Source organism: Xiphophorus maculatus, chromosome 18, assembly GCF_002775205.1.
Source record: "Xiphophorus maculatus strain JP 163 A chromosome 18, X_maculatus-5.0-male, whole genome shotgun sequence".
In the NCBI taxonomy this organism is placed as follows: Eukaryota; Metazoa; Chordata; class Actinopteri; order Cyprinodontiformes; family Poeciliidae; genus Xiphophorus; species Xiphophorus maculatus.
Genome location: NC_036460.1, coordinates 11,974,977 through 11,998,055, shown reverse-complemented (window position 1 = coordinate 11,998,055; position 23,079 = coordinate 11,974,977). Strand labels below are relative to the sequence as shown.

At 40.7% G+C, this 23,079-nt stretch overlaps 1 protein-coding gene across 2 annotated transcripts; it reads right to left on the bottom strand.

Moving 5' to 3' along the window:
* Positions 1–324: 324 nt before the first annotated feature.
* Positions 325–20,350, bottom strand: cep164 (centrosomal protein 164). 2 transcript variants are annotated; one of them, XM_023350708.1, is made up of 29 exons: positions 20,315–20,350; positions 18,570–18,624; positions 15,364–15,447; positions 14,200–14,311; positions 13,430–13,655; positions 13,034–13,198; positions 12,831–12,947; positions 12,668–12,748; positions 12,456–12,560; positions 9,799–10,836; positions 9,306–9,359; positions 9,069–9,202; positions 7,066–7,599; positions 6,835–6,966; positions 6,235–6,430; positions 5,919–5,996; positions 5,700–5,822; positions 5,407–5,550; positions 5,230–5,313; positions 4,403–4,471; positions 4,068–4,327; positions 3,484–3,654; positions 3,227–3,404; positions 3,000–3,116; positions 2,679–2,778; positions 1,359–1,724; positions 1,201–1,273; positions 997–1,116; positions 325–817 (listed from the first exon to the last, which is right to left on the bottom strand). In XM_023350708.1, exons 1-29 carry the CDS (start codon positions 20,333–20,335, stop codon positions 724–726), a joined length of 5,031 nt encoding a protein of 1,676 aa, XP_023206476.1. In that variant the 5' UTR covers positions 20,336–20,350; the 3' UTR covers positions 325–723. The 2 variants fall into 2 exon arrangements, with proteins under 2 accessions (XP_023206476.1, XP_005804595.2); XM_005804538.3 differs by lacking the exons at positions 18,570–18,624; positions 20,315–20,350 and adding an exon at positions 15,832–16,001.
* Between the last annotated feature and the right edge of the window lie 2,729 nt (positions 20,351–23,079).

Genomic DNA, 23,079 nt, shown 5'->3' with positions numbered 1-23,079 from the left:
ACAGCAATTTTCTCTCCCATTTAATATTGCTCTGGACTTTGACTAAGCCATTTTAATACAACTATACTTTGATCTAAATCAGTCCATTGCAACTCTAGCTGCATGTTAAGTGTTGGTTGAACTGCAAACATAATTTTGAGGTTTTTTTCAAAGGATAAATGTGTTAAGTGCCCCATTAATAGGTCTCCTATCAGACTCTCACCTGAGCCATGGACCTGTGGCAGCTCCTCCAGAGACACCATTCCGTCTCTGGTTTTTGCTGTTTCTGGGTTTATTCCAATACATTTTCTTGAAGTTTTTAGTTGTAATGTGAAGACGTTCAAGGAGTATGAATCATTTTTATAGGCGTGGGCAAGCAGAAAATGTATAAAAATTACATTATTAAAAAATGCAATACAAAACAAGACGTGCACAAAATATGGGTTTGCAGCAGTTACTGGTCTGGAAACACTGAAGAGCGATAGTAAATGTAGCTTAAAATTTTTATATAAGTGCTTTACAAAAACCAGTGGTATAAAGACAGGTGTAATCTGCACATGGTTTTAGAAGAAATCATGTCTGGACCTGACTTAGTAAACCGGCCTGAGTTTTCACCATCCGGAGAAGGAGTTGCATCCCTGAAGATCTTTATGTTGAAAGCTTAAAAGTCCTTGTAAACATCACTTGCTGACCTGTCACAATGTCATTAATGACCCAAAGTCCAGAGAACTGCTGGTTACCACCTCAGTAGTGATAGACTCTGATCTGGTTGTTGTCGTCCAGGCCCAGCTGGACCAGTCTGTTAGAGGAAGCAGCTCGATAGCGAGTGAACAGAGGTCTGGAGGGCGGAGTTAAAGACAACAGGTGAAGATGATAACACTTTTTTCTTACTTAATGGGAATCTGAAAATGTTAAAAGCTCTTTGATCTGTTTCTCTTTAATAATTGATTTCAGGTAAAGATATTCGACCACTAAAAAGCGAAGTGTTTGTGTCTCAGTTTTCTGCAGGAAGGATACATGCTGGGGTCTTTCCTCCGCATGTTCAGCCACTTCTTGTTACTGTCAATCAGCCCCTGCAGCCTCTGACCATCCAGCTCCTCTGATTTCTGCATCACCTGATGGCTGCGGCTGTGCTGACTAACACAAATGGAAACACACACTTTAGCTCACTGTTGGGCAGTAATAATCAACCGTTTGACCCAAAGCAAAAGGCCTCTGTACCTGACGGGAGTGTATGATGGATAAGACGGGATGGTTTTCACAGTGCTGGAGGAGACCGGGTCAGCAGCTGCTCCTGCAGAACAGAAGAACTGCTCAGAACCAGCAGGAGGGACGAACCGAGCCCAGATGTCCAGCTTTTAATTTGACCTTTGACCTACCAGGGAATATCTGGCTCCACCTGCTGTTCATGAAGTCTCCTGGGGCAATCAGCCCGCTGCTGATGGGGGTGCTGAACAGAGGGGGCGCTGCAGAGCCACTCCACAGCCTCTCGGATAGAGGCGGAGCTAGAGAGCTGGGGGCCAGGCCGGGCCCCTGTGGGAAGACTGGAGCTGAGGCGGGAGCGGGCCCCCACGCCTCTGTCCCAAACCGCTGAGACAGCGGCATGGAGAAGGAGGGGTAGAGTGGGCTGCTCTCCCTCTGGGTCAACGAGCCCAGAGCGGTCAGAACGTTGTCCAGCTGGGTTGAGATGTGCTGCAGCGACTCGGCTAACTCCTGGACTTTGGCTGGCACGGTGGGTTGATCTCCTGATGAGGGGAGGAGGAGAGAAGAAGGGATGAAGCAGAAACTCTATTAGCATGGTAACACACAGGACAGAAATAAAACAATAAACTGATTGTTATTGTTTTTTTCTAACTCAGACATCTTTTTATTCCAGCAGCGCTGTTGGCTGTTGCAAACCTTTGGGTTTCCTTAGACAGAAAACCCTGCACCAGTGACTGAATTTGAATCTGTTTTAATTATAAATGATACATTTCTATATATAAAACAAATCCGTTTGTCTTTTAAATCGACCGGAGGTGACCTCCGCTCTGAACTGAACTCATGAAAACAAACTACTAGAATTCACGATTCATATTAAAGCATAAAGAAAAGAGCAAATTAACGCTCCACCACTGGAGGTGAACAAACCAGAGATCCGTCCTGGACACATCGATATTCAAATATCGCACCACTTCAACAGGAAGTTATACGAGCACAGCCTCCGTATTTTCAAAATAATTCACCACGACCGACTATATTTACTGGAAATATTCATTATACTAATAAATATATGGGTATATTTATACATATGTGCTGTCCGCCTGGATCAGCTTCATACACACAAAACATGTGGATTTAATTCTGAAGCCTATGAAGTCAAGTTGTCTCGCTCATGTTGCAGTAAGACCGTCAATCAAGGCAGACAATGAGAGTAACAAAGGGAAAAAATATGAATTTTGGAAGTTGAGAACTGCAGTATTTCATATCACATCACTCATCCTTTTTATCACTGGTTTTATAATGCGATCAATTGATTTATGGATGTTGAACTGGAGAACAAAGCCTCGCTCCTTCCTGAGGTGCATTGATGATTTTAACGACGGTCATACAGTCACAATTGTTGACTGTATGATGTGTTTATAAGGTTTTTATGTTTTCATGATGTAAACTATTCTGAAGTGCGTTGTCATTGTGAAGTGTTGCGATGTGTGTGTTACCTGTCCCATCCTGTGGCTCCACGGCGCTGCTGATGTCTGACCCGGTCACGTCAAACATCACCTTCTTGTCAGGAAGCTGAGACGAATCCTCAAACATGGCCTGAAGGAACACGGCAACAAACACGGCTGCTGTTGAATATGTAATTGGACACACACTAATGCTACTAGATGACAAAGTGTGCAAGATTTTCCAGATTAAAAAGAGAGATTTATGTCTCAAATGTTTCATTTTCAATCTTTCATTGAATCAGCTAAGAAGAATTATGTATATAATAAGCAAAGGAGGAGATTTGTTTAGTGTTTTTGTTTTTTTTTCCTGACCTCATCAACCATGGAGCTCTCCAGCTGCTGCAGCTGCTGCAGCTGCTCCTCTTTCCTCCGCAGGAGGGAGTTTCCTCTCTGAACCGTCTGCTGAAGCTCCGCCACGTCTCTGGCCTCCTGACAGAACCAGAGACACCAGTCGGTATTCAGTGGCGCATTTCTCAAAAATCAGCCCGTTGTTTGAGGTGTTTAGAAGAGGAGTGGGAGGGTTGCACTCCAGCCTGCACCTGCTCGATGCGCCTCATCCTCTCCTCAATGGGTTCTCTAAAGCCGGGGTCCTGGCTGCTGCTCGTCTGGGCTGCCCGCAGAGCTGCCTGCCTCTCCATCAGTCGGCTGCTCTCCCGCTCCAGGAACTGCTTGGTCTTCTGGATGGAGGCGCCGTGTGAGGAGACGTACTGACGCAGCCTGGGAACAATTTGATCACGGTTGTTTTACGCTTTCAGCAAATCATCAGTTTGATGCTCTGAGTTTCGTTCCTCCTTACTCGTTGATGCTGCACTGGCTGTCGGCTACGGGGGAGAGAGGCGAGTCCAACTCCTCCACCTGGAGCGATGAGTCTATCCTGTCATCAGAGGGCGCTGATGCTTTCTCTTCTTTCTTCTTGTTCTGCTCTGATTGGGGCAAAGTGCTTCTATCTTGAGTTTGTTCCAGCTCTCTGAAAAATAAAGCATTTTTAATGTTGAGATTTTGTTTTAAGGAGTTACTTTTTAGGTGTTGTTTTTTTTTTATTTTTTTTAATTTCTTTCGTATAAACCAGCAGTTGTAGTTTTGCACCAACACGTGTGTCAAACTCAAGGCCCGCGGACCAAATCCGGCCCACCAAAGCTATTTATGTGTCATTCAAGACTCTAGAGGGGCACATAAGTAGAACTTGAAGATAACTGATATGTGCTTAAATGTTATTTTATCAGTCAAATCAAATCAGTTTTTATTTGTATAGTATCAAATAACGTCGATGTGAAAACATGTGTATCAATACATTCTGCCATAAACGGCTCTTTGAGGACATTCATCATTTTCATGTGCCCTGAAATGGAAATGGGTTTGACACCCTGATCTGTACCGTACCTGACTCTGCAGGTGAGGCGGTCACATCTCTCCTGCAGCGGCACCACCTTGCGCTCCAGCTGCTCCCTGTCCTCCCGGGCCGCCCTGTTCTCCTCCCTGGCTTTGTCCCGCTCTTCTCTCATCCTGTCCCTCTGGTCCTTGGCCTCATCCCTCTCCTCCCTGGCTCTGTGTGAGAGCTCTCGGGCTTGTGCCACCTCCTCCCTCAGCCTCTGCAGCTCCTCACTCAGCTGGTCTCTTTCCCGGACCAGCCGAGGGAAAGCCTGGAAAGACACGCGCCAACGCAAAGTCGGTGGACGGCACAAAAAGCGAAAGAAATTAGTGAGAATAACTCGCACCTCTAACTGCCTGTCTAAGTCTTCCTCGTCTTCGCCGAGTTTCTTCCTCCTTTGATTAAGATCTGCAGCCTGACAGGAGGAGGATATGATCAGCTCATGTAGCTAGGATTTAGGATTTGTGTTAAGAGAACACACAGTGCTTTGCAAAAGTATTCATACCCTGTAACTTTTAAACATTCTGTGTCATCACAACCACCAACTTCAGGTTTTTACTTCAAGTCTAACAAACTTCAGAGGACGACTGCTTATTTTTATCCACAAAAGCAACCAATTGTGTTGTCTTACAGACCATGTGTTAAAATGGTCTAGTCAAAGTCCAGATCTGAATCCAACTGGGGATCTGTAGCCTTTTGAAAGCTATGTCTTATATTCTGTCCATATTACAATTATCCACTGTTTTTGTTAGTTCACTGCAAAAATTCAAAATCTTACAAAAGTATTTTTTGTTTAGTTTCTAGTGCAAATATCTTAGCACACTAAAATGAGACAAAACTAACAAGTAACTTTTCAGCAAGAAATGGGAGTTTAAGTAAATAATTTATGAATATTGATTTTATAAAGTACTAGCTCCACTGGCAGATTTTTGCCTTTATAACAGATTTTCCCCAAAAATTAAATATAGAAGAATTACTGACTGAAAACAAGCTCCTATATCATCCTGAAAAGTTCATTTAAATAAGTAAGATTTTGTATTTTTGCAATGTTTATCACATAAAATCACAGAAAACACAAAGACATTAGTGGCTGTAAAGTAACACAGCATGTTTTGGGAGAGATCAACAGGCCTGAATGTGTCTGCAGAGCTCTGCGTTTTACTAGAGGAAAACCTTAGTCTGCAGCAAGACTTCCAGGCTCTGCAGCTCTTTCTCTCTCAGCTCCAATTTATCAGCCAGATCCCTCAGCTCTGATTCCTGTAGGAGAAAAGAGGATGATTGAATTGTTTGGAAATCATTTAAACAGCATGATAAATCCCGGCAGAAACCTGTGCCTGCATCTCGACTAACCTTGCGGGAATGAGCCAGCTGCGTCTTCTGTATCTGTCCATCGAGCTGCAGGCGGAGTCTGTCCAGCTGGAGGTCGTGTGACGCCTGGAGGCGCGCCCTGTCCTCCTGTAGCGTATGCAACAAGCGCTCCCTCTGAGCGGTCTCCTACAACACAAGCATGTAGACGTACCATCAAGAACCATCTGGAAGCAAACATGAGGATTTTATTTTTCTCCAGGATATTTGCAAACATTTCTTAGTTATATGTCAGAATTTGCCCCTGTTTTAAATCAGAAGTTGTTCCGAAGTCTGACCTCATCCAGATATTTCTCTCTGATGCCGTTCATCTCTCTCCGGTGGTCGTCCTTCAGCTGCTCCAGCTTCCTCTCATGTTCGCGCTGCACCTCGTCCCGCACTTCCTGCAGCACATCGCTCAGCTGGGCCAGGTGCACAAACGATCACAAACAGCACAAAGCTTACTTAGATTATGCTGATGACATTAGGTGTGTGTGCGTGTGTGTGTGTTCCCTAACCTCTCTGTGGTACTCTGCCAGCTGCTGTTCAGGTCGGGGACTTACTATCAGCTCCCTCCTTCTCTCGGAACTGTTGACCTTTGTACAGACAAAAAGTTTTAAACACAAACTGATCTTTCTTTATTTTGCTAGAAAAATCCACCAAAACAGACCAAATGAAAATTTTGCGGTGGATTTATAAAAAAAACCCACAGATCTTTTGACATTTGATCAATAAAACTGTCGTATGCAGTTGTATGGTGAGTAAATCTGTTAGTAGTGCGGTAATGCTAGTTTCAAATATAGCTTATCTAAACTGCTCTCCATGCTCGGTCACCTCCTCTTTCAGTGTATTCATTTTCTCCTCTCTCTCCCGCTCCAGCCTCTTCTTCATGGCCTCCAGCTTCTCCTCTGACTCCGCCTTGAGTCGCTCCACGTCCTGCTTCTTCTGCGCCTCCAGCCTGTCGCGTGTCGCCGCTCGCTCCTCCTCCAGGGCGACGTGCGTCTCCTTTAACATCGCCTCACTCTCTTCCCTGAAAATATGAAAGTAGTCTTAATGTTGACAGTGGAGTTAAAGATGCTCAAAAACCCTGAGGTTTTGTAGTTGTGCAACAAACATTTCATGTTTTTCTGGAGAATTTTTTTTTTTTTAAAGGTAACAATTATACCTTTATTATTTCCACTAAAACATATTACGTAACATAAAATTGTACAAATGTATATTATTACTATTATTTTTATTATTGTTCATCTTATTTTTTTAATATTATTATCACTTTTGGAACCACTTGTGTGAAGCTATGCTGCTTTTACACCTGAATTTCCCTGCAGTGGGACAATAAAGGCTATTTCTATTCTATTCTAAGCTTTTTGCTTGTAATATGGCATTCAGTGAGGAAGTCCTCAGTGCTCAGTATTTCCTTCATGTATGTCTGACCTGAGTTTCTGCTGCTGCCACTCCCTCTCCTCCCTGACAGACTCTCGTAGCTCCTCCAGAGTTTTATCAGCCTCCTCCTTCAGCTTGTCCTCCTCTTTTCTCCTCTCAGACAGAAGATTCTGCCGCAGCTCCCTGGAAATACACAGACAAAAAGAAAAGCAGACCAACACAGGTTTTAAAGTTCAAGTACGTTTGTGATTAAACTGTTAGGTAAATTCAACAAACACCTACCTCAGTTTATTCTCGCTTTCCTCTCTCAGTTTTCCTTCCTCCTTCTCCTCCTCCCTCCTCAGTTCCTCCTGAAGGAGACGCATCCTTGCCTCCTTTTCCTTCAACAAACGCTCCCTCTCCTCCTCCAGCCCTTGTTCAAACTCTCTTCTCAGCCTCTCCTGTTCCCTCTCCATCTCCTCCCTCTTCAGCCTCATACTCCTCTCCTCTCTCTCTGTCTTCATCTTCTCCCCCTCTTCCTCTCTTCCTCTCTCCGTCCGTGCTTTCCAGTTTGGCTTTTCTTCCAGAGAACTTTCCTGTTTTTTTGAGGTCGGTTCCGTATTTTCAACCGGGGCGTCTACCGTCCTGCCAGGCCGACCTCTAGAGGTTTCGGGTCTCTGCAGCCCCAGAGTCACAGCGAGGGTTTGTGTTTTGGGATGTTTGGGGGATTTTAGTTCAAGGTCGGAGGAGCTGGATAGCGAATGGCTGGACTGGTGAAGGACAAGCCGATCAACTTTATGAGCCGTTGGCTCAACTTTGTCTTCAGGCAGCGCCGGACTAAGGAGACATCAGGAGAGGACGGAGTTAAGGTCATTCTATAGATTGTCTTTCAAGTATGATGCAACAGAAGTTATGCTCACTTTACAAAAATGGCAGCTTCTTTTGTTGGTATTTTGTTGGGGTGGGTAGAATTTCATCATAATAAAAATTATGGTTAAAAAAATATATTACTACTTTTTTAGCACCTCAAACAAATACTGCTGAGAAGCATTCCCATTTGAAATAGATTTCTAAAAAGACGCCACTTAGTTAAAGAAGTTGCATTTAATCATATTTTAGTTTCAAATTCGCTGATATTTGTGGAACAGGCGAGAAAATAGTACAAATTAAAATTTTTTGATAATATGTTCAGTTTTTTTAAACATCGTTGCTCAAAATTTATCATATCATATTATAAGAATTTAATTTCTTATGATACATTTTTTTTTGCTAAATAATAAACGATACTATAAATGCTCACTCCTAGTTTGTATCTTAATATTTAAAAAACGTTTGCCATAATAAGAATGCACTCACCAGCCAAAACATTATGACCATCAACAGCTAAGAGTGAAAATGATCTCAGTGCAATAATTTGTGCAAGCACTAAGACGCAAGAATACTGCGGTATTTTTTAATCAATGTGATCATAGCAACCTGTACCAAGATTTTAAAGTCTGTCTGACAACACTGTTCTAATAAGCAATGGCGACTGATTCTCCACAACCACCACTATTGTGGGACATTTCCAGGCTGTGGCATTCAGGAAGCCTTAATAAGTTGACCAAGGGAGACTGGTAACATGGATGAAAAATGTTCACTCTGGTTCCCTGATCGTGCAATTGTTCAGACGGCAGACGCTTTACAAACAATCCAACATGTCTCAGAATTAGTACCACACATGGCAGTGGCACAAATTGGACTTTGTTTTTGGTAAAAAGATTGTAATCAGAAGGCTGAGCCAGCAGTGAAAAGCGGATTTGGGTGAAATCTGCCTGCTGTGTGAACGTAGCCTATGAGGCTAAATGTTAAATGTTTTGCTTGGAAAACAGGCATTGATGTTAATAATGCTTTATTTTTGCTGATTGAGTACACCCCAATTGGAAACATTTTTCACTGCAAGATAAATCCTGGGATCAACTTCTCCTTCTCACTTTATTCCAACTAACAATCTGTGGTTAACCTGGATGTAAAAAAAAAACTACTCTCTTTATACACCCAACACCTCATAACCAACAGAACCAATGATCTTAAGAAAACGGATATCAACAGCATGATGTCAGGGATCACAGCAGACCCATGAAGGTGTAATTAAGGTCATGGCCTAATTGTTAAGAAGTATTTTAGCAGAGGAGGGGCAACCTTCTTTGTTTAAGGAGGGTGATGATCATTTGTACCATGAATACTGGGAGCATGAGATTAAAAAACCTTTGAAGCGACTTCTCACTAAGATCAGCATTAATATTCAAACTTCATTCACAAATAACCTCTCGGTGGCCTCAGTCTTTGTCTTTCCTCCGCTCTCTTTCCCCTCTACATCTCCCGTTTCCTCCCTCTCATCTTTCTCCAGCAGACCGATTGTGCCAGACAAATCTTTGATGTCTAGAACCTTCTGTGACAGCTAAAAGACAGAAGAAAAAAAAATCCAGAACGTTTCCGAGACTTTCAGAAATCAAACAGCTGGGTTTATGTGTGATGAGTTTTACAGAAGGCGATCAGATTACCTTCAGGTCCAAGGAAGAAAAAACCTCTGCCATGTTCTTATGGGCCTCAGACTCCTGCAACAACACAAACACGCTCAGTGGAAGCGCAACGGCTCTGAGCATGCATGAACAGAAGCACGCAGACAAACACTGAACCAAGACTAATGCAGGACAAACATGCAAGCAAGCACTCTGAAGATTTCTAACAGCAAAGTGAAAGCTTTAAAATGGGAGGTGGTGGCAGGAAATGGAGGTCCAATTTCTGACTGAACAGCTCACAAAAACAGTCTGTACGACCAATGGGGTTCAGGGACCAAAACTTTCTAATCCAATCTTCAAGGACACAAGCAGATTATCCTTTGATGAGGTTAATCTCCTTGCATGCACGATGACACCCAGACAGAGAATCACAGCAACACAACTCAGCCCCTAAGTTGCTGGAGTTGGACTTGGGGAGCTACATGCTTGCAGTGCCGGGAGCCTGGAGGAGGACAGAGGCGACACCGAACCCTACCTCTGCAGGAAGGGAGGAGGGAGTCTTCTGTCCTCGCCCGGCCGGCTGGGCTGGAGACGGGCCTGCTCTAAACACCTCAACCACTTCTTCCTCACTTTCAGACGCTCTTGCTGGAGCTCGGCCCTCTGACTCGTCTTCTATCTCCACTCCTTCCTTCGAGGTTCCCTCTCCTTCGCTCTGTACAAACATTTCTAACTCCTCCTCCGGGGTCTCTGTCAGTTTTCTGTGGCTTATGGAGCAACCCCCCAGAGCTCCGTCACTCTCACCCTCATCCTCCTCCTCGTCTTCATCCCCTTCCTGCCCTCTTTTGTGATTCTTCTCTTCTTCTTCCTTCTCACTCTCACTCTGGGATTCATCATCATCATCATCATCATCAACATCATCATCATCATCATCAATGTTTCTCTCAATCTCACCTCTATTTCCATCTGATTTCCTCAGCTTCTCGCTCCCACTACCATTCCCATCCAAAGCACCGAAGCATTCTTCAACAATTTCATCCGCAATTTCAGGCTGTTCTGCTTCTTTCTCTCCTGTATTTTCCTCCTCTACATTCTTCTCACTCTTATTGCTTTCAGTTTTCTCCTCTCTGTTCTTGCCTTCGCCATTCTGGGTCTCAACATCTCCTTCTAATGCCTCATTACTCTTCTTTTCATCCTGTCCACTGCTGCGGCCCGTGCTCTCTGAAACTTGCTTTGCTTCATCTTTGCCCACACAGACTCCCTCCTCCAACTCCTCGCGTTCTCTCTCTTTACCTCCACTATGAAGCTCTTCTACTTCTTCCCTTTCCTTTTCTTGGCTTAGATTATCCTGCTTCTCTCTCTTTGTTCCCTCGTTATTCTCATTCCTTGTCTTGTCTTCCTCTGCCTTCTTCACTATTCCTTCTTTTCCATCATCTCCATCCACTTTCTGGACATCTTCCCCTTCCTCCACCTCCTGTTCTGACCCCTCAGCTAAGTGTTCAGCTCCCTCTTCACTGGCTCGGCTCCTGCTGCCCGCCTTGGCAGAGAGCTGGATGTGGCGGCCCTTTAAAGAGTCCTTGTTGGAGGGGCAGAAGAAGACCAGTCCATCCATCCCAAAACATAAAGGAAGGCGTGCAGAGACACAAAGGGGCACACAGGGGGGCAGGAGAGGGAATCAGGCAGACAAAAAGATTGTGACCCCCACAGGTCGTGATGTTCCTTAAACAACAGCATGCAAAACTGATGGACACAATTTCAACATGAAGAAATTCCCATGGACACTGATGTAACTAAAGAAAGCACGGTAAAAAATAAAGTAGACCCTCTTTCAAATCTAAAACTTAAAATGTTAGAGCCAAACAAATCAAACTGAGCTTTTTCCATATTCCACAACACATATTTGGTTAGATTAAGACTCAGTCAGAAGAAAGATGCTGAGCAACTTAAAATTTAAATCTTCAGGAGGAATTAATATTTCTGGGCTTAACTGAGGCTGTACATATTTTTCCCATAAACAAGAAAGGTCAGAGTAAGTCATTTACAAGAATGAACTTTTTATTTCAGGACTGAATTGAGCCTGCGGGCGATTTCTTCAGACAGCGGTTCGGATGAAATGAAGGGACAGTAATCCTAATCTGACTTTATTAAAACTGTTGTATGTAACTTTTATAAAGAACATATGTTTTTACATATTTATTAAAACTGCCACTGTGTCCAGACAGAATAATATGGCACATATTATTCTGTCAGGATAATCAGAATGATGTGAAAAAAATCAAGCTCCTCTGCCTTCTGTCAGTGGTCCTACTGCAAGCTGCAGAAATACACGCTCCAACAACCAATCAAAAAGTGGGTTTTAGCTCTGTTAATCACCCTCGTGTAAGTGCTGCTCACAACCTCTCCCTAATTCATTATGTTGGTTGCAGAGATGTCCTGATCACAGCCCTTTTAAATGTTTATTCTGAGTCTTCGAGAAAACAGTAAACAAAACTCATGATCCTTGTTGGTGGTGTACTATGATTGCCAGTTCTACTTCAGTGAGGCACAAAGAGCTTAATGTGCATTGGCCAGCTTTTACACATTACAATCTTGCTTCCAAACCTGTATTATAGCCAATAAAATAAAATCAATCCAAGTTGCATCAGGTTTTCTTATACTGTGCACCTCTAATATAGATGGCATTGGTGGAAATAGGGCTCATTATAGCCAAACGTATATTCATAAATGACTCTGATACATGGTGATAAAACAAACAAGCCAGGGTTGCTTCGGCTCAGACAGCAAAACAGTAACAATGGCAGTAGGAGGACAGGAGGACAAAGAGGAAGGCACAGTAAAAGCCGCGCTGGTAGGACAGATCCCAGCAGCACAGCAGCTGCAGGAACACGTGTGGGTCCGGGAAAGGTTGAGAGATTTTAACGTTATAGAGACGAAAGACAAGGAGTGACACATGATTCAAACAAATGGAGGGAAAAAAACATGATAAATGATCAAAAACAAGTTTTCTGAGCACAGCATTCAGGTGCTGTCAGAATATTTTTGGATTTTCAAACAAGACAAAATCCTCAATGTTAACATTTATTATAATTACTATAATGCATAAATAGCAACTAAACATAGTTAAGCTAACAACCTGAATGAATAAAACACTTCACAGCAAACCGGAGGGAGCAGAAAGCTTGATGATGTGTTTACCTGATGGGACGGTGGTTCGGGGCTGTGGTCTCCAGACAGAGCCAAATCCTGCAGCTCCGGCTCCGTCCTCTCCTCAGCTGGAGTCGCACCGCTGGTCTCGCTCTCCTGATCAAAATGAGCACACAGAAACCAAGCGCTTGAGGACTTCAGGAAAGAGTTTTAAAAAGCTTTACATCATTTGCTGAAGAGTTACTCAAGCTTAAGCTGTCTACCTCATACTGCAGCCCTCCTCCAAGAGCATCCAGGTCTAAATGAAGGTTCTTCAGCAGTCTGTCTGATCCACGGGGACTCAGCTGGAAATAAGACCACGTCTGGTTTGTATAGAGAAAAAAATAACCAATTTCTGAAAGCATCGGGGAAAAAAATGAAACCAACCTCATTATCAGAAATTTTCTCATCATCATCATCATAATGTAAACCGTGCAAACTCAGTGAAACCCTCTCCTCCTTCCTGGAGCCTAAAACACTCGCTGCCCCACTGCTTCGAGGACCCTGAAGAAAAAAAACATAAAAACTATATTAAAGCAAGCATAATGTCAATACTTAAATACAGAGATGTATTCTGGGTAAGGTTTTACTGGAAGGGACGTCTTGTGAGGTTCCAGCCCCCCTGAGCTGCCGAGGGACCCCCTGGCAGATGTGACAGACCCAGAAAGAGGGCCTTGCCCCAAGATGTCTAAACCTCTAAGAGGAGCCAGAGTACGCAGCGGGGACGGTAACGGCCCTACAGGTGAACTCACTGCCTACAGAAAAAGATGGAGAGTCAGTGAAGAAACGACAGGCTTCCCACTGTTTTAAATGAAACCTTTTCCCCCAAAGATTTATCAAATCAGATGAGAGGATTCATGTTTTAAAGTTTTATTTAGTTGAAAAGGAATGGTGAGTCTCTTATTATCGAGACCCTAAAAAATGTCTAAACATAAATCTTTTAATCGTTAAAAATGCACAACATAAAATCCAGTGGAGTCACTAACTGCTGGAGTCTTCAGTGGCACTTTCTTCTTCTTTTCTTTTTTTTCCTTCTTCTCCTTCTTCTTCTTCTTGTCCTTCTTAGCTCCTCCCCCCCCAGCAGCGCCTGTGAGCGGGGTGCGCTTGCGCTCCTGCACCACCAGGCGCCGGTAGTGCTCATCACAGGGGTGGTCCCAGGTGGACTGACCCGTAGAGAAGTTGAAGTAGTAGATGTCCCCCGTCACGTCCTGGCTGCCACGAAAGAGGAGAGGAAAAATCACTTTGAGCTGAAAATGCTGGAAGCACATAATCTATTAGTAACAAATTAAACTAGGGATGTGTTGTAGTAAACCAGCATAATGTACTGGAAAACTATGAGGTAAAGTCTAGAGAGCATTTAAATTTTGCCCTCTTTACTTTGATGCCCTTAGATATTAGTGAACAAACACAACTTGTTCCCTTAAGGAACACACAACAGGATGGTATTGATTAATGTGGAGAGGTCTAAAGTAGAGGTGTGCTCAGCTATGAAAGACCCAATGTAATGTAGATTTTATTTGATTTTTTCTTGTTTTTTATATGTCGTGTTGTTGTGTATCATCTCTTTGTGGACCACGAGTCTGTTGAATAAATCAATCACTAACACACTGAAGGTTGTCTTATTCTTCACGCATTAACAACATTTATTCAATTCCAAATAAACAAACAAACAAAAAAAGCCCACCCCGTACTACTGTACTAACTTCCTGTTGAACTCGGATAATCCTACTGGGGAAGATCTGTCTTCTTTACTCACCATGGTTTCCACTCAGGAGGCAGAGGGGCAACTATGCCCTCTCTGGCCAGCCACAGAAGTTCAGGCTCATTGTCGGGATCAATGCCAATCTCTCTCGCATACTCATGGAACTCTGACCACAGGGAGTGAGAAGAACAAGGGGAAAAATGAACAGGAGATTATCAAATTTTTAAACATTTCTGTGGTACAAGACTATAAACATCGTTATATGTTTCTTTATATAAACTATCATAGTCACAACAGTGAGTCTTGATGAACAGGAATGTGCATCCACACATTGCGAACACCAGATCAATCATGGGAATGACGAATCAAGCAGAAGTAAACTTCAGAAACCTACAATTATCAAACAAGTCATTTTAATAATGAATTTGTTTTTGTAAATGTGATTTCAGAGATTTTCTGAGAGAACAAATCTGGTCATCCTTGATATCTAGCATATCAAGAGAACATTTTATCCAATTAGATGTTGAACATTCATCAGGAAGGAAGAAAAAAGTAAGGGGTTGATGAATGATAGAAGGATAAAAGAAGAAACAAACATAGGAAGAAAGGAAAAAAGAATCATGGATTATGGGGAAAATGGATACACGGATGGAAATCAGTTTTAGACAGTTGGAGAGGAAATATAACTGATAATATAAATAAAATAATAATAAATCAAATATTTATTAACACTTTATTTCCTCTTTCAGTTCATTCCTTTTCCCAACTCTCCTTGGCTCAACTGTTAGGATTGTGAATTTAAAATTATTCCAGTGATTCTAGTGATATCTGTCCACGCAATTTGACAATTTTCCAAACTGACCAGACGGATATCCAGAGAAACAACATTAGATATACAATGAAATAATACACTGATTTTATGAATGAATTACATGATGGAGTCCTGAAGGAGTAAGGTCACTGAAGCAGTCGATTTGAATTCTATGTTTAATTTATTTTTGTTGGTGTCTCAAGGATTATTATTCTATCTTTTTTGTAATGTTTGTAAATAATTTTTATAGTAACGTTTGGTGTGGACCACAGGAAAACAGTCTCTCCTACGGTGGAAACTAATGCGGATCCTTAAACAAACAAACATTACAACTGCTGCAGATTTTATAGTCTTGCGTTTTCCAACACTCCAAAGCGGTCAATTTAATCAGGTTATAGTGTGGTTACCTTGTTCAGAGGGGATGTAGCTCTCATCGTACTCCTCCTCAAGGATCAGCTGGTCTCCTATGAGAGCAGCCGCTGTCATGGTTACTGCAGAGAGAAGAGGAAAGCTGGTTCACAGAGCGAAGATCTGATGCTAACGTAGAATAACATGGTGAAAATGGAACCGCGCTCACTAAAATATCTTTAAGGCAGTCTCCCTCACCCCGCTGCGCTAATAATAGGATTACAGAATGAGATAACTTCACATGTCGGCAAATAGAAAAACCAGCACCATATAAATAGGCAACCCGAGTCCAAACCGCCAGCTTTAGCAACTACAGAACAGCAACTTCGAAAGAAAACATTTTATGAGATATTGTATTGCGTAGAATTTGGAGTGTTGGAAGAGCTTCGATGTTAGCTTAACGTTAGCTCAGCAGGCTTAGTAGTTGAAGAAAAACAGATTCGTAGCGGTCAGTTCACCTTCCTTACCTGAACCGCTACTTCATCAGGACTTTCAACAGTTCCGAAAAGTTTCCAGCTCTTCGTGAAAGCTGTGGTATTATCAGAAAGCAATACTGGACGAACAGTTACGACGTAAACATCATCTCCATGGACGCTTTTCTTGTTTCCTGTGGCTCCGACTGGCTGAGCCACGTGACGCCTTCATGTAAACTCGGATATTGTGGTTTCACCAAGAAGGTCTATGAATTTCCATATGTCAGTGTCAATGAATGGAATAACATAACAATAGATTGTGCTAAAAACAAATTTAATCATATTTATATCAAAGAATATTACGCAAAATAACGTTTACTTGTCACATAGGAAGTATAGAAAATTGTTATGGGAATAAAGCATCCGTTTTTTGTATTTTATTAACATGAAGGTAGATTTTCTTACACCCTTTAAAGTGGTCTTGATAAATTCCTCAAACCTGAAGTTTATTTATTTATTTACACATGTGCGTAGTAATTTACTCAGTTACATTTATTTTAGTATATTTTTGGAAAAATTAATTTTTAGTTTTACTGCATCGTACTTTTGCTTTTAGTAAAGTAATATTATTATGAAGTACCACTACTCTAACTTGAGTACAATTTTGATACTCTGTCCCGTATTCATGTTTATGCTCTTCCCACTGTGAGTAACTTCAATCATATTTTAATCAAAAATATGAAATGTTAACGTGAGACTTTTTGTTTGTACAAGCTTGTTCAGATATTTAGTCTGTTGTGCCATTTGGGGGTAAAGAGAGGCTATAAACTAGATATTGCCACTAGAAGTACTTTAACTTGTTTTAGCATATACTGTATACACATTATCTACTGTAAGCAGTAGTTTTGCTGGTTTTATGCTGAAAAAAATTTATTTGGAAAAGTGTTTCTTCTGCTTGAATTTATTATTTTGTTAATATGTTATTTATCTGTATTGTTTTAATTTCAGTTTTTAAAACACCAAATTTGCACATTACTTTGCATTTTTTGCTTGTCTGATTCCATCTCCTTTAAATTTTTAATCAGATAGTAAGATCAGTTTCTCAGAATATAGCCTTTTTGTGAAATACTTTAATTTTATTTGAATTATTTTTGAAGTAGTGCTGCTCATACTTGAGTTTAATTTTAGCCACTCTTCCCAGCTCAGTTTATTTATAACTGTAATTCTAATAGTGTGCAATGTAGGCTGGAATATCATGAAATTTAAAGTGATGCAAACAATTTTTGTGGATATGAATTAACAGAAGAAAAAGCACGTTAAATCAATTTGGAAGAACTTATGCAGAAACATGTGTTTCTGGAAATGAGACAGGGATCTCTCAAAAGATAATAAATTATAAAAAAGAAGTACGAATTTTGAAAAAAAAAAATTAAAATAAAGAAAGTCAATAGCTTTTTCATCTTTTGAGAGGTGCTTGTTTTCTGTCTTTTCAGAAAAGAACGTCTTGGATGAATGAAAAGAGTTACATCTAAATTTGCCTTAGGTATGAATAGTTCTATTCAAGCCAGTTTCTGGCTTTAAGAATACAGTATGATTCCCACTGATACAAAAATATTTTTTATCATTATTATCAGCACAGCACTTGTCCACAGATAATGGCAAAATTGCGGCTTCAAATGTACAAACATTTTATGGTATTCCAAGATTTGACCACTAGAGGGCAGCCGAGAATATAAATTCAGAAGTGTGATAAAATGGGAATGGAATATGGATGGGTGGGTGGATGAACAAAAAGTTTTTGAAGCTCTTTATAAATGATAATTGACTCTGAAACTAAATTGTAAATGTAATTCTGCAAAAGGTAGTTAGTTTGTCTTAATGGGGTGCAAGTGATTTATTGCATTTAAAAATATATATACTTCCTTGTTGTTATTACACTATTTCTGCTTTTGTGAACAGTAAATGCAAATACATCCACTGTGATTCATCCTGAATCACAGTGGATGTAAAATGGCAAGAAAAAATTCAGTGGTTTCCAAAAATCTGCTCCAACTTGCCCACATGCACGGGTGGGCAGCAAATCATCCCTATCGTGTGTGTTTTATTTAAGTATCGGGGTGAATGGCCTCTTCATCTTGAGCAATGCTTTAGAATCACAAACAGGCCTTGAAACTTTGATGACCAACACCTACGCAAAGCACACAACCCCAGTGTGAGGTTGCACTTTGTAACACATTCATTTCTAAGCAAATTACATGATAGACATTATGGTAAAGCTGATTTAGTAATGCTGCTGGCAAACTATGATTTTAATTAAAAACAGTGAGGCTTGTAGTGATTTAACCATGTTTCTCTGGTCTTTCATGACCTTTCATGACTTTCTGGGTGAACTCTCTCAGCAATTGTGATAGACTGGCCACATCTTTGAGTGTCCAGCAAGCATGTTTTCTCCACTTGTGGATAATGGTTCTTATTGTATTTTATTGTTCTTGTTGTAGTTTGCCAAAACCCCAGGAACAGCTTTGTAATTCTTGTAACTCATACAAAAAATGTCATTGACAATGTTTTTAATCTGGTCTCTTGGATCTGTGGAACAGGAAAGACTTCAAACTTTGAAGAGTGAAATGTTCTAATGAGGTTATGATGTACCCATTTCAGTAAGTCCCAATGTTTACTGTCCATGTCAATAAACTCGATTATCTAAGGAACAGAATCTAGAACAGCAAATGGCACTAGAAACTCATAAACAGGGAAGGTAATGTTCCCTATCACTGATCAAAGAGCCAACTCACTGATTGCTGCTTTCCATAGAACTTGCCCAGGTGTGTCCTCAATTTTCTTCGATTGCTTTTGTCAGCATACCACCATGTGAAAAAAGAAAGTAAACTCTCAGTACACAAGAACTAAAATCCTAACCAGATTGGATTGTCACTAATTTGATCTGGTTCAGATGCAAGTTTAAAGACATAAGTTGTGCTGCCAGCTTTTGTGATTATAGAAATGTTTCTTTTCTTAACAGAGGAGACTGACAGTAACTCTGGAGGAGCTTAAACGATCAACAGCTCAGGTGGAAGTATCTTTCAGCTGGACAAAAAAAAAAAAAAAAAACACTCCATAAATCTCTCCTATACAGATCAGAGGCAATTGTTGAAAGAAAACCACAAGAGTCATGCTTGCTGTTTGCCAAAAGTATTTTGGGATAAATAGTAAACAAACAAAAGAAGGAACTCCATAGAAAGCGCAAGATAAAATTAACTATAAATTGCCCTGAACCCACAAACCCCCACATTGAAACATGGAGGTGGCAGCACCATGCTGTGCTTAGCAGAGACATGGAAGTTGGTCATAACTGACACGAAGATGCATGCCACTAAATACAGGGCAGAAGATAACCTGTGAGAGGTTAATGACATTAGACCTGGGCAGAGTGGAAATCCAAAAACACACCACATTTTAAGATTTGTATTTATTAGATTTCTTTTAACTGCCATGTACTGTTTCCTATCCATCTCCCTTCTCCTCTGGGCTGGATTAAAATTAATACTATAATTAAATTATGCATACTCATATGAACTTCATTCATTAAAGAGGGGACAAAAGGAAGTGACTGCACTGGATTTTGTACAGAGGCATTAAAGTAAAGGGACTAAAAAGATATGACTGTTAAAATGTATGGGTTTTATTGATAAAAGCATGTGTCTACAGTATTTTCTGAAACTCCACAAGTAACTACTACTTTGTGCTGATCTATCACACAAAACTTCATTATTAAAATGGATCAAAGTTAATGTTTTAAATGTAACAAATACAAAAGGGTTAAAGATTATGAAACTGTTTTGTGGCCACTGCACATCTAAAGTCTCTGAATGGAAGATCACCTTTTTATATCTGGATATTTTTAATAAAAGCTCTAGAAATAAAAAAAAAAAAAAAACATTTTGCTTAATATGTGCGATGAAGGGGTAAATGAGTTTATGATTAAATAATCATAAACCCATTTGTGACGCAACTCTTTTGCGTTTCCTTAACTCTGTTTGCCCCGGTTATCTGAGTTCAGGGTGGATTGTCTTGCTTTGCTGTCGAGCTTTCCAGCCCTCAGGACATTACAACCAACAGTGCTGCTCTGCTAGAGAGACTTTGTCACAAATGTCTGCATTAAAGAAGAAGTGACCTTAGCAGATGTGATATTGCAAAATCACACCATACAGTTAAAATGGCTTGGGTATAGCGATTTACAACCGTGTGTGCTTTGGAGAAAAATAAGTGCAAGCAAGTTGTTGCTTACAGCTGAGATAACCACCCCTGCTGGTCTGAGAGCAGCGCTCCACCAAGGATGCAGCTGGAACAATGACATGACCTTTGACCCTCAGCTAGCACATGATCAAATGTTGCATTTTCTGATCAAATATTTAGCAAACCAATCGTTTAATCTGTTCATAGAAGTAGTTTGTATTCATCAGGAGAAAAATGTATGTTCTAAACAATATCTAATCAAAATCACAGAAGAATTGCTTTAAACAGATCAAAGTTTTCAAACCTTCTTCCACTTCTGACACATTAGGAGTTCAGCAACTCTTCTGCCAGCAACACTGCCGACAGCAGTAATCTACAGACACAGATCGGCCTGGAATGCTGAATCAATGCACAGCAATGCAAGTAGTCTCAAAGGTTATTGTTCCAGATAAGTTTCCTCTCTGACACAGCCTGTTTCACTCATGATACTTTTGCAACATACCAAACAAGTTTTCCAAGATGATAATAAAACACTTTCTGAGACACCAAGATACTTTGGTGAAATCTACAATATGTTAGAGCCTGCAAATGTCTTGCAAGGCTCAAGATTCAGAGTTACTTTTACAAGACCTCTACTCTCTTTTGCATGACCTACAAGGGTTTAGCAAAATTCTCAGTCAGTTGGATTGATTCTGAAAATGTTCTGGCAAAATGTCACAGAGCATTATGTTGCTTCTAAGAGACTATCTTTAAGATTAGTTTTTGGATGACTTTGCTAAAGTTTTGCAAGATTCAGAGTTACTCAAAAAATTGTATGATCCTGCAAAAGGTTAATGAAATCCCGAGCAACTTTTGAATGAGCCGATAAAGGTTTTTCAAGACACATTTTTTCTCTTATGTCCCTTTCTGCATTTACACTCCTTCAAGACCTGATGGCATTTTTTATAGTAGATGCAGAAAAACAACAGAGACAGAGAGATAGCAAAATGTGGTTTTCTTTTCAGATGAAGAAGATGGAAACATCTCGGCATTTCTGATTAGATAAAAAATGAATAAACTAAGTCTTTCCATGCAAATGTTTCCATGTGATCTGTCCTCACCTACCGTTGTCACAGTTTTCAGCTTGTCTGGAGCATTTTGTTAATCAGTTTCAGACAAATCACCACAGCTGATAACAGCATGGTGAAAGTTTCACGACAGGGAGGGAGGGAAAAGGGGGTCGACTCGTTGGCCTAGTTATCAAACTAGCTAGCCCTCTGTGAAATGTTGGTTCAATAATGCAATCAGGGGAAGAGATAGAAGACAGAGAACAGACAATCTATGAATTGCAAAGGTGACTTAAAATTAGGTCTAAACAACACCTGCTAACCAATTAGCTTACTGGAAAGAAGCAAATGATCAACAAATAAATCTAAAATATAGACTTGGGGAGAAACAGTTTGGCCAGAAACATTACTGAGTTATAAATCCATCAAAACTCATCATACCTTTAGTTTCTTAATCTCACAAACTACAGTAGAAGATAGTGACACTCATGTCACTCAAAATGGGCTTCAGACCTATTTAAATGACAACATTATTATTTTCCAAACAGAGTCTTATTTCAGCTTGTAAAAGCTAGTTATTTAATGGAACCAAATAGTATTTAGCAGTATTTAGTTTTGTCAGTCCCCTGCACAATTACTGTTTTTAAAGCCGTGAGAGGTTATATTTCATCACATTTGCTGTATTTACCAAGCATTATTTGCCTCCCATTTCAAATTATTGTGCTATAACGATCAGTGTTGCATAAGACATACTGTGGAGATGTTGCAATAGAACAGAGGGAGAAGTCAGAGAAAAAACGATTTGAAAGAAACAACATTCACAAAGACATGCATCGACCATATAGGCCTGACATTATGCATGAAAAGTAGTTCCAGTGCTTATGATTGATGATTATCCTGCAACTGGTTGCCATGCTGACACTACAGCTTCCACTCTGCAAGGATACCACTGCTAAAAACACTTGGCTGTTATTCACTTTCTTTTCCAGAAGTTTCATTTCAACCTCACAAGGTAGAGCTATCAGAATGCACTACACATGTACATGTATAATTATATAATGTGAACACTCCAAATCCACAAATCACATGAAGCCAGAGTGACAAAGTCCACAGGTGACAGGACAACAAACAACAGGGCAGAGTACACAACTCTTTGACCTATTAATCATCACGCAAACACACACACACACACACACACACACACACACACATGCACACATGCACACACACCCCCGCGCACTCAACCAGTGACAAATTTTGTTATCTAAATGCTGAGATAATTCTGTTTTGATACTTTATACATGATATTGTTTGTGGGGTGGTGTGTGTGCTTTTGTGTTTGGTATCTTCAACACACAACTTTTTATTGAATGCTGTTGCATTTCAGAAAGCTGACAGTATCAAGTCCATGTGCTCTCTGTACTTGTCATTGTTTTACTTGGCAGCATTTTTAGAAGTACAACGAGTAAAAATAATGTGGCTTTCTGGCAAACACATTTGAATAACTTTTTCTGCTTGTGTGAAATTCTTTGTATTCACTCTTTTCCCCTACTCTTTCCTAGCCTCCCCCTCTCCTGTCCAGCATCTCCACTACTAAAGTTAAAAAAAGATGTAATTAAAAGTGCTTAATAATCACACTTCCCTTATTATCCTAGGTTTCTTGGCTTAGTCTGCATAGTTTTGTTTTCATATGATATCTCAGACACAAGAAAAGCAGCAAAAAAAAAAAAAAAAAACTTCTTGGAAAGAATAAATTCTGTAAAAGTTACCATGTGTATGGAACAGTGATAATGTACAGTATTTAGGGCATATTTTGCCAGATCTGTTGACGTGTGTTCCTGATCTCCTCGCAGCATGTGACCGTTGAACCCTCAACCCGATCCCCCTGCTGAGGAAGACAGCTCAGGGGTGAGGTCCACCTCCACAGAGACACGCAGCCTTCACTGCTCCACTCCTCCTCTCTGCCCCCTCCTCTGCAAAGGACTCGTCCCTCATCCGGGGACTATAAAAACCCTGCTGTGGC

Coding starts and splice junctions, on each gene's coding strand:
- cep164 (XM_023350708.1), bottom strand. CDS start 20,335: ATGTGTCAGAAGTGGAAGAAG. Junction 6,967..7,065: donor GAAAGCGAGAATAAACTGAG/GTAGGTGTTTGT, acceptor GTGTATTTCCAG/GGAGCTGCGGCAGAATCTTC. Junction 3,117..3,226: donor GGATGAGGCGCATCGAGCAG/GTGCAGGCTGGA, acceptor TGGTTCTGTCAG/GAGGCCAGAGACGTGGCGGA.